Below are 12,396 nucleotides of genomic sequence, written 5' to 3'. Positions count from 1 at the left end.
ATGAATTCTCAACCATGGTTCCTAGCTTTTTTTCCGCCAATATTTACTTTGAATTTCTTTCAAAACCAAACCCGCTTTTCGTCGGTTTTCTTGCGGCATTTTGTAGAAAAATTAAAGAAAAATAAACAAATAATACAGGAAAACTATTTTTTAAATATTTTTACTTTAAAAACACGATTTTTCACGAATAAATACTGATGCAATAAATATTGACTTGTGGCATTCTCTCGCTTAATTCATTTTGATTTTGTTTCTAGGGTATTTTCGGTTTCCCTTCCACACAGAAGGATACATAATTAACATTAGTTTTAGAAGCTGGATATCCTATATTAGGCCCTAATATGTATTTTATTTACAAGGGATTTTCAAAATTATTATAATAAATTATTTTAACATTTCCAAACACTTGCAATGTTAAACAACCTAAGCCTATTCCTTTATCATGATGTAAATATTACCTAAAAAGTCATAGATGTCCGCCATGTACTTAATGTGGAAAAAATGAGAGATCTAGCGATTACTTCAATCGCATACATCAAATGAAATATAAAAGGTTTCATAGACCAGTAAACACTTTAATTTTCCTTTACTAAAACCATGTGTTCATGAAATTTGTTCGGTTATCAGGGCTATCCGTATTGGTTAATTTCAGGGTATACATATATGTATACATATTATAGATCATATATGATTTCAAGTTTAATACAAGCTTTTCCTTTGCATACTTTATAAGATCGTACTGTAAAATGTTAAAAGTAGTGAAAGGCATTCATAAGTATTTATTTCAATATTTCCATTACAACCTGATATACATATAATTTTTTTAAGTAAAGCGGACCGTTAGTCAATTGAAATGTTTCTGTGACTTTGGTATTAACATATACTTGTATGTACATTTAGATATGTTGATCAATACCATATATATTATTTTTACTGGCTTCTTATGTAAATAATAAAAATGCAAGAGGAGACATGAACTTTCCTTATTAAAAAGTATCACTTCTGTATTCAATGGATTCTCCACGAATTCAAATTATAACTTTTATCTCTTAGAATTTTAATATTTCTACGGTTTGGCACACAGCTTAAGAGTGCAAAATTTATTGTTTCTCGCGAAAAAACAAACCCAATTTGATAAATTTATTAAACAAGTTAGCTAACTAAAAATGCATTTGTGTACCTCGTAAGTAAAGTACACAAGAATTTGAGAAAATTATGTTATTAGGATGCTAAATTTACCGTAAATTAAATGCCCGGTGTGACGAAATCCACAAGAAGTATGCAGAACTGTTATGGTGTTATGAGAAAAATAAGTTACAACGTTTGCACACAGTCATACTCTGATTATTAGATATTCAAACTCGATGAAAAACAATAAAATTATTATCGTTGCAGAAGGCGGCAATGAGGCAAAATGTGTATATTTATTGTTTGGTAATGGTGTACTTTATTGTTGTGTAATATATTATTGGTTTAAAATAATATTGCTGATGAAGGTGTGGTTATGGACAGTTTTGAAAATAATACTAGAAAGCCTCGACGCACTCGTGGCACACCTGCATATCAGTTCCGAAATAAATTTGCATTTGGTTGGATTAGTTTAGGAGCGGTATTTTTAGCAGCTTGGGCGTAAGCTTTTATTTCTAAAATTTATAGTAGCTCTGGTTTTTAAACGTATATATTCTAGGTACACTCCAATATTTAAAAATATTAATAAAGGCCTTTGCGACTCGTTATTTACACCAACCGAAGAGGAGATAGATCGCCGTTATTTGTTCAGTTTTCCTAAGCCTTTACCCAGCAGAGAAATACAAAAACGCATTGATGAAGAAAAAGAGTTTATTTCTTAAAAATAAAATCTGCTAATGGATCGGGAAACTCGGAAAGCTAATTTAAAGAAACTTCGGTTGTCCGGAATTAAACACGATGGAGCGAATACAAGCGGTAGTTTACGGTAAAACATGATTATAAAGTTTAAAATGTAAACATAATAAAAAATAAATTTAACGAATCGAAAGAATACTTATTTTGGAATTATCTTTGTTTAAAGGAAAACTAGATCGGGCAACTCATTGTTATCAAAGTATTTTAAGACACCAAAAGAAAATGAAGCTAATCAAGGAAATGAACCAAAAGTAAATGAGTTTGTGCATATGGAGAGTGCCTCTCCAACAAAAGGCTTGATTAATACTGAGTATGATGATTTACAATCAATAACTCAAAACGAAACACAGAAACGATACAGAAAGCGGACTAGTTTAAGAAATTTTGTTTTGACGGAGGGAACAAACACACGTAAATGTTCCAAAGATGATAGCGAAGACAACTTTGAGGTTCCTGAAAAGAAAACTAAGACACGAACCAATTTGAAGCGTAAAATATATTCTTCCCGAAACAAACGAATTCTTTCTAGAGGCCAGCAGAACATTAAAACTTTGCTCATGCAAAACGAAGCTCTGTTCTCGGAGATTACGTCTCAACAATGCAGGCTTGATAACTTCAGTGTTGATGAAATACATCTCGCACTCGCATTGTCTAAATCACAAGTAGAAACCCATGGCCCGTCACATTTCGACTTTGCAGATCAGCGAATTGAAAATAAAAAAATTAATTTGGAAAACGTTCAAAATATATTAGGCCAATATGGTTTTCGGCCATGTGGTTTAGAAGGTAGGTAGATGCATTTAACTAATAATAGATCCCTCTGTTTTAAGTGTAACAAGTTACCAAATTGAAAAGTGATGATAACATTTTTTTATATTGTTAAAATCTATTTAGACACTATTTTAAGATAAGGCGCCTAAAATGATGCCAAATTTAACATGCATCTCAAATCAACACAAATCATTGGATGATAAGTTGTAGTTTGGTTGTCGTCGAGGTCATCTAACGGGAGGCCCAAGAAACGAGCTGTTTCGACTGGGTCGGACCATAAAGAACACACTCCTGCAGAAACTGCTTGGAGAGGAGCTCGTTGTGTTCCTAAACCGCAATCATAAGGGCCTCTCTGTGCAGGTGTTCTATTGGGGACATCAAGAGGCATCCCGTGATAGTCCGGAGTGCAGTGTTTTGGCAAGTCTGAAGCTTCTTCGTCTGCGTTGCACTACATCCAGGCGACCATAATGGTGAAGCAAGCCGGCCGATTGCCTTGCATGTTGCCAACAACGTTTCTGTCGGTCGAAGGGTGTGGTGTAAACTGCCGGCTAAAATAGCTCACGCACTTCTTCAGGTCCGAGAAGGCATGGCCATCGAATTGAATTTCAACCCGATCATCATGTCTCCTCGGATTTGACAGGGCCTTGACAGTAGTCCAAAGCTTACTCACACCGGTGGAGAGGTTGCAGGACTTCAGGTGCGCTATCCATTTTGTCCGCATATGATGGTTTACCATTTGCCGAATTTCCGATCGGCATGGCGTAAGGTTTCGCGTCCATTGGCTAATACAACTGCTTCGGCTACGAAATTAGGGCGGAGTTCCGCGATTCTTCCCGCCAGTGTGAAGCGAGCAGTAGCAGCAGCGACCAACTTGCGGAATTGACGCTCGCCAACTATGACGTCCGTAAGAATGAGTAGTGCTGTGAAGATGCTCTCGGTAAATTCTGTAAACCGACCCAGTTAGCTTTGTTTAAGTTAACATAAGTGCGATTGTCCACAGAAATAAAGTCGGGAGGTTTCTCGATCGAATAATTATGGACAGATGGTCTGATGCGAGAGTTAGCATAGGTCGCCAGGTTATGCTATTTATCAGACCACCGCTAGCGATGGAAACATCAGGCGAGCTATTACAGGTGCTCATAATTCTGGTGGGGGCATCGTCATTCATTATACAGAATGTTGAATCGTCAATCTGTTCCGCCTGCCCTATCCCCATACGATCGTTTAACAAGCAGGTTTCCAAACGGTTTTCTCCACGAAGTAGCGCTCCTATAATCGGGTGATATTCTGCTGGGCAACATGTAACTGCGGGGATACAAGTATATATTTAAATATCTCGACCTCGACATCGCCTGAACGGACAGCTATACCCTGCCATTCAAGGGTAGTGTCCCTGCGGTCATTGTCACTATCGATTAGACGATATTGCACGGTGTTGTGTAGTATGAAGGCTATGCCTCCACCATTATCTCGCTCATGATCCTTACGCAAAACGTTGAAGCCTGCACAACTCAGAAGATCTGAGAGGCTGTTTAACTTGGTTTCTTGGACCGCAGCTATCGATACGCGTTCCCGGCTCATATATACAACTATCTCCTTGATCTTAGTCTGGATTCCGTTGCAGTTAAATTGTAGAATTTGCGTTTGTCGCTGTTGTCCGGTTGTGATCCTGGGGGTGAGGGAGGTACGCGTAGGTGGTGGTTGTTACAGCTGTATTATCCGCATATTTGGCCAGACTGGGAGTCTTGCTGCCTTAAGCTCCTTAGGGCCGTTAAGGTCCTTTCTTGGCCACTCGACTGGAGTGGCGGCGTAGTGCCCGAACATGATGCAGTTTGCACAGCCGTTGAGGCAGGTGTCACAGTAGTGCGTTAGCAGCATAGAGTCACGTAACTCGTGGTCCACTCTTGGTTCTTAAGGCCTGAGCAGGTATTAAGATGGCTCCATCCATTGCATGTGTTGTACCTAACCGAGTTGAAGTTTGGATGGAGCCTTTTAGCGCATATGCAGCAGAAGAATTCCTCGGGGCCCGGGTTGGACTCAATGCCAGCACTGGTCAAGAGGATACGGAACAACCCTGCTGTTTGGTAGAGCAACGCAATGACGACGAACTTAAACTAACACCTATCGATCCAAACAGGGTTAGATCGCCGAAATAAAAGCCCTTGGCCCGGTAAAATCTGGGTCAATTCCGGTAGAGTAGAACCGGCTGTTTTGGGAATTGTATGGTAATTGAGTATGGTCAAAATAAATTCTTTGTAGGCGGTGTAGTTTTTGAAGAAAAAATGCTGTGTAGTCAAATATTGGCAAGAGAACAAAATTATTCGCGGAAAGGCAATATTAAAAAAAGCGTACTCTTGTTCAGTACATTATTGCTAAATTCAAAAGACTGGTGGAGTTGGAAGACTTGATGGTAGTGGTACGCCCAAAACAATTTGCACGCGCAGGCTGAAAGTAAAGTTGCTCGGGGTGTCAAGAAACATCCTAAAATATCCTTTGTCGCTAACGCCAAGTAGTTGGGGGAATTTACAATTTTTACAGATGAGTCCAAATTTAATTGATTTGGGTCTGATGGTCGTCAATTTATTATGCCTAAGGAGGGCTAAGCGCTAAAAGATAAAAAAAATCAAATACAACTGTCAGAATGGAGGAGGCTACATTGTGTGGTGTGGTGCAACGAAATGAAAAGGGGTGCATTGGGAGTAAATCGCGTCGATAACCTTGTTTTCATCGAAGGAATTTTGTAAAGAATGGGCTACTAGGCAATATTAGAAAATAATTTGGCTTCGTCAGTAGCTAAACTCAATTTTAATAGTGGCTGCTGCTTTATTCAGGATAACGACCGGAACAATTCCGCTTAAGTAGTTAAAGAATAGTTGTACAACGTGAAAAAATGCTGCCACATCCTCCGCAGATTCTCGACCTCAATCCCAATGAACACCTGTGGGCCCATATGGAGACGAAAGTTACGAAAGCGCAAAGTTAATAGCAAAAATTAGGTTAATGCTGTTCTTCAGGAAATATGGGCAAATATATGTACCTTCTGAACTTACATAAAATGTATTGCATTCTATTAATAAAATACTGCAAACCATGATAAAGGGTATAGTCAAACCATCTCCCTATACAAGTTTTTTTTTGGTGTGTACGTACATCAACCAGAGGTTCGATGATCATTATATTAGGGATATAAGTTTTAGACCAACACTTAAAACTCAGATGAAAAGTCAAAATTATTGGAAATCTCTATATCGCGTGTATTGGGGCTAGGGGACCATTTGAATTGATTATATTAACTCCGTTCTCACGACAGTCGGGTCTACGTAATCGGAACGGACCCGGATTTTTATCCGTCCAAGGACTGTCAACTCGGCACAATTTTGCCGCTACAACAACACCATTGTATTAACTTTTGGTATTACTCAAATATACTCGACAACTTCATTTTGCTAAGATATCTTACATATTGAACGACATACGGTATAAAACCAATCGAAAGTTTGGAATGCATATATAATTTATATGGAAGTAACGGATATATTGACCCGATTTCATCCAATTTTGTATTACGACATATCATTAAAGGTTCAAATCAAGTGGATGTTTGAAAATCCTTATATAGTAGAAGCTCAGAAAAGTGAAGACGTATAAATGTTAAGCAGTTTTCAGTCGCCTAGCGGGACTTTAAAAAGTCGAGTGTTTCTTAATTTTTTCAAGACTTTTTCTATTTCTGATATTTAGCTTCTCAGATGTCTATTGTGTTTGCTTACATATTTATGTATAATAGTACTGTACACATGGGTATACAAAAACCAAAAAAAAGGATTAAAAAAAGTAACGGTTAGAAATTTCATGCGAATATATATGGAGTGTTACAATCTATCTTTGCAGGCATAAGTTGCTTGTTTAAGAAAACAGTCGTGCTTGTTTTGGTTTGATCGTATCACTGTCAACTGCGCGTGAGCAAGAAAGATTATCAGTCCTCGAATTCTAAGACTTTAACAAAATTAGGTGAAGGCGTTTTGGCTAATAGATAGGCCATGGATTTTCATGTTTCTGAATCTTCAGAATTTGTACCTTGCAATGAAGCAATCCAACGTTGTGAACATGCTTACTAAATGGAATGAGTACAAAACGATATTCTCTAATAAACACATTTCACAACTTCTGGAACTACGATCGGACAATGAAAAATCGTATTCGGATAAAAGGATTCATCAGAATAAGGTTACTGAGTACTTCAACGTTACAAACACCGTATGAATGTATATATTTTTATACTCTCGCAACCTGTTGCTACAGAGTATAATAGTTTTGTTCACCTAACGGTTGTTTATATCACCTAAAACTAATCGAGTTAGATATAGGGTTATACATATAATATATAAATGGTCAGGATGAAGAGACGAGTTGAAATCCGGGTGACTGTCTGTCCGTCCGTCCGTGAAAGCTGTAGCTTGAGTAAAAACCCATGAATGATGGTGAAAACCCATATCTTGGGATCTGCTAAACCGATTTCAAAAAAATTGGGTGAATAACGTTCTTTTCACATTTCTATGTTATAGTGTAATACGTTTAAAGTGAGTTAAAGTTGTCATTTAAAATGCATTCTTGATACAGGCAAGAAAATGGAGAGTTTGGTTACATATGTTGTCACCGATGAGGTGGGTCGAATTTAACGCATATTTGCTTTATGGTTTATTTCTAAATACACAAGCATTTAAATTATGCACTTACAAAGAATTATAATATATTTCATATTCCGCAGTGTGTCTTTCACCTTCCTAGCAGGCTGTTCAATGATTTGCCAGAACTTATATGCACAAATATTGTCATTTACCATACAGATCAGCAGCAGCAGAATAGGGGAACTGCACACAACAGTTTACAAACAACAAGGATGTGGATAACTTAACTTATGTAGTTTGTGCCTACCTGTTTATGCGAAGGGAGAATGGCAATCATTTAAATCGCACAAACAAGGAAACATAAACTGCATAGCGGGAAATGTATGTATGTAAATGGAATGCGAGACAATTCAAGAGCATATAAAGAAATTGGAATTGAAACATACAACTGTGAAATAAACATTGAAATTAACAAGTAAGGAAGGGCTAAGTTCAGATGTAACCGAACATTTTATACTCTCGCAAAGTCAAATGGTATACTCGTTTGAGGTTTCTTTGTGGATTGACTGATATTTTCGGTAGAAGGTCAACTATAGACACTGGGGTCCACATATTTAGTACTTAGGGGCTTGAACAGTTTTGGTTCGATTTAGACAATTTTTGGTCACAAGGTGGCATACTTTAAACGTATTATTCACGCAAAGTTTTACCCCGATGTAATCATTGTTGCTTGATATGCATAGTGGAAAGTGAAAGAATCAGATGGAATTGAAAATGTGTTATATGGGAAATAGGCGTGGTTGTAGTCCGATTTCGCCCATTTTCGCACTATAACATAGAGATAGTAGATGAATGTTATGTACCGAATTTGGTTGAAATCGGTTAAGCAGATCTCAAGATATGGGTTTTCACCTAAAAGTGGGCTGTGCCACGCTCACTGTCTAATTTTGAACGCGGTTCCTATAAAGGCATCTCATACCATCCCAGAGATAAAATTTAATGTCTCTGGCGTGTTTCGTGCTTGATTTATCGCGCTTTTAGTAGTTTTTAACAGTACCGTTATATGGGGAGTGGGCGGAGTTTCCACCCGATTTCAACTATTTTCCCACTGTAGGTAGAGGTTCTAAAAACATTTGCTTCCAGTGAATTTTGTTATTATAGCTTTAACGGTTTAGGAGATATTCACATTTAACTTATTACGGGCGGGACCACGCCCTTTTAAAAAAAAAATTTAACTGCAGATGCCCCTCGCTAATGTGATCCTTTGTACCAAATAACAGTCTTGTATCTTATTGCGGAGCCTAGTTATGGGAATTTATTTGTTTTTGATTAATGGCGTTTTGTGGGCGTGGCAGTGGTCCGATTACGTCCATCTGCAATACCAACCGTCTTACGGTACCAAGAAACATGTGTACCAAGTTTCAGGAAGATATCTCAATTTTACTCAAGTTACAGCTTGCACAGACGGACGGACGGACGGAACCCTATATCTAACTCAATTAGTTTTAGGTGATACGAACAACCGTTAGGTGAACAAAACTATTATACTCTGTAGCAACAGGTTGCGAGAGTATAAAAATATATACATTCATACAGTGTTTGTAACGTTGAAGTACTCAGTAACCTTATTCTGATGAATCCTTTTATCCGAATACGATTTTTCATTGTCCGATCGTAGTTCGAGAAGTTGTGAAATGTGTTTATTAGAGAATTTCGTTTTGTACTTATTTCCTTGCCTGTATCAAGAATGCATTTTAAATGATTTTTACTTTGGCCTGAAGCAACCTACGATATCTATGGTTGTTACAAAACCTGCTTTTGAATATTATGAACACCATGTTTGTACGCTGTGGATAAAACACCAATGACTGAAGGAGAGCAGAACGCTTCAAAATTTTAATTTTACTGAAAAAGTATATTTCTAGGAGTAGTATATTGAGTCGACTTATTATGTTAGAAACACTTTCCACGGTCCCTTAATTTGATTGTAATGTTTCCAAATTGTAGCTTGTCTCGACCAGTTTCGGGATTTTACTCCACGAGCTCAACAAATGTTTCATCTTTCTACGGATTTGTACCTAATAACTGATTAAAATAGTTTGTAATTATAAATAAAATAGTTCTTTTTACTATTTTCCAGTTTCTATTAATATTTTTACTAAATAAATTAATTAATGTTTAACTACAGCTGCTTGTTAGCAGCTGAAATTTTTTGATACTCTAGCCAACCCCACTGACAAAAAGTTAAAAACCATAATACCGAATTTCATAACTTAACGAAAATGCAGTTGGGTTAAAAACCGTAATAGCGGCCTTATTTTAATATTTTTGGAACTAAACTTTTTTTTAAATCCGGTATGCGGGATTAAAACTATTTTTTTATTAAAAAAGCAAAAAGTTTAATGCAAATGTTAATTAAATTATTTTTTTAATGCATTATCTGCAACCCGGTATGAAGTATTAAGACAATAAAAAGTACATACGTATAATACTTGAATACAATTTAAACAAGTAGGGAAGGGCTTAGTTCGGATGCAACCAAACATTTTATACTCTCGCATAGTCAAATGGTATACTCGTTTAAGTTTTCTTTATATATTTTAATAATGAGAAGTAGAAACTGTCGTTCTTGTGTTTATATTTTATATATTTTAGTTTATATAGAATGAATTACAACTGTATTGAGGAGTATGAAAATAAATCGTTTATTGACAATGGATAACATTTTAATTTATTTTATCGGTATTATTATACATGTTTAGCTTAAAAATAATAAACTTTAAAAATTATATTATTATATTAATTTGTATATAATATTAACAATATTAAACATAAATTTTTATACAAATTCTTATACAAATATCCAAATTATATCTTTTTCTCCTTATACTATTTAATTCTGTCATATATTTATACAATAATGTCTTATATAATATTAATATAATATTATACATATAATTTAAATTTTCTTAATTAGGTTATTTACATATTTTTCTTAAAAACTACTGTCAAAATTGATATAGCATTCTAATATATATTAAAAAAAAAATTTAGAACTATTGCAATAAGTCTGACAAGTTTAGCTCGAAATAGAGACACAAATACTGTCATGATGTTTGTGTTTAATTCCCTCAGTTCTAAATACGGAATCCGATTCAGAAAATTTGTTAGGAGGAATAAAATTTCTTATGATGAATAGACCTCCTGCTATAGTAGCTCGACTGCAAGCGACATATTATATTATATATTGACGCTCTAGGCATTCGAGTATGAACTGCAACTTTATTATATGTGGCACCCTGACTTTTATAAATAGTTATTCCCTCAGCTGGAACAACTGGAAACTGATTTCTTTCAATTGAAATTTGTTAATTTCTTTTATATTGAAAAGATTTTAGAACTTTTTCAATTGGTGTCCAAGAACTTTCTAGAAGATGAGGCTTTTTTAATCGTTTCAGAAGTTTTGAATAGTTGAACTCTTTCCAAAATATTCTCATTTTCACTTATACCAATTCATTTAACTGAGTCTTTTGCAGTTGGGCATTGAAATTATTTGTCTCTTCGTTGGACTAAAATAAATGTATGGCATCATCGGGAACTTCCTCGAAGTTAACTACTCGAGTTTCAATGGGTGATATATCCTCATTTGTCAGATATGCCATATGGTTTAATGCAACTGCAAAGGCCTGATCCTCATGTTGTCTCATAATTTCTGTTAATTCAAAGTATTTAAATAACTCCCACAAAGGGTAACCAACTAAAGTGCTGTATGCATCATTGGGATTAGGAGAGAATATCTATCTATCTCCAACAGGTGAGAGTTGCTTCAAATCACCAAACACTATTATCGGTATACCACCGAAGAGTCTATCTGTTTTGAAAATTTGTTTTAATCTCGCATCAACAGAGCTAAACATACGAGCACCTACCATCGATATTTCATCAATTATGATTTATTTTAAATTGATAAGTCTGGAATACAAAGAATTAACTGTGTCATTGCTAAGTGGCCTCAGTTCTCTATTCAATTGATTAACAGGTAAAGATAATATTGAATGAAGGGTCATTCCACCTATTTCGAATGCTGCTTTACCCGTAGGTACGCAAAGAAGAACTTTTAAGGAACTTGGATTGGATCCAGGTGTAGAATTGTAACGATTGTTAAGATCTTGATATATTGCAGATATCAAACGACTCTTTCCTACACCTGCTCATAAAATGGGCGATTTGTTTTTAGCTGGTGCGTCAAATGTGTCAAATAGGTTCTTTGCTTAGTATTTAGACTTTGAACTAAAGAAAATAATTCCTCAACTGGAATTAAAGGGGGTAGTTTAATAAGTCTAATATTGCAATCAGATTCAGTGCCATTATCTGTTGAATCTTCACCACGCAAGTCCAGCAATATAAATTATAAATAGCAAATTTATATTCAAGAGGCATAACAACCCAGCCTTCTGGTAAATTATCGTCTTCGCTCTCTTCATCATGATCACTGTCTTGTGCTCTTCCACTAGATTTAAAATATTTAAACATAGATGCAAAATCAGCTAAACAAAGAGTTTCTAACTGATCGGATCTTTGAAATTCCCCTGTTAGACTTGTTAATATGCATCCAGTATGAATTGGATATCCATACTCGCTCTATGGAGTTCCAAAATCAGATATAAGCGTTTATAAAACGATCCTGTAATTTTCTTTTTAGAAAAATTTTGGGTTTTGATAAACTTGATCTAAGGGCTAACAAATATTCACCGAAAGACATATTTATTCTACTATCAGACAGGAAATGTTCAAAATCTCATAATTAGAAATGTCTTCTGTAGTCATATTTGAATTTAATAGGTTTTGAATTTTGAAAAAGTTTTCCTTGTGTCTTTCTGAATTTTGACTTGTTTCTGTTAGAGGTAACAGTATTTGCGTTGAAGGCATTGGTGGATATGGTATACTAAAACGACAAAAGTGTTGTCTTCTTATTTCCCTAGTTCAAGACCGACTGTGGTTATGCTTTTGAAAACCCAAATAATTTTCTAAGTGGCTGACCGAACCACATATACTAATGACATCAGGGAATGTCTGAGGATCTTGAAGGTTGATCCTGGGAGCATTATTAAGCCAA

At 35.7% G+C, this 12,396-nt stretch overlaps 1 protein-coding gene across 2 annotated transcripts in view; it reads left to right on the top strand.

Moving 5' to 3' along the window:
* The first annotated feature begins 1,216 nt into the window (after positions 1 to 1,216).
* mus312 (mutagen-sensitive 312) overlaps positions 1,217 to 12,396 on the top strand; it is a 34,537-nt gene continuing 23,357 nt past the window's right edge. The window contains exons 1-3 of one of the 2 annotated variants that reach the window (XM_014241658.3): positions 1,217 to 1,629; positions 1,688 to 1,954; positions 2,051 to 2,670. In XM_014241658.3, the coding sequence (XP_014097133.2) occupies positions 1,866 to 1,954; positions 2,051 to 2,670 (709 nt within the window). In that variant the 5' untranslated portion in view covers positions 1,217 to 1,629; positions 1,688 to 1,865. Of the gene's footprint in view, positions 1,630 to 1,687; positions 1,982 to 2,050; positions 2,671 to 12,396 lie in introns of those variants that run through there. The other variant, XM_070111520.1, reaches the window with a different exon arrangement.

Source organism: Bactrocera oleae, chromosome 6 (assembly GCF_042242935.1).
Source record: "Bactrocera oleae isolate idBacOlea1 chromosome 6, idBacOlea1, whole genome shotgun sequence".
NCBI classification, from domain to species: domain Eukaryota; kingdom Metazoa; phylum Arthropoda; class Insecta; order Diptera; family Tephritidae; genus Bactrocera; species Bactrocera oleae.
The sequence above is the reverse complement of the archived record's forward strand: the minus strand, read 5'-3'. Positions and strand labels throughout refer to the sequence as shown.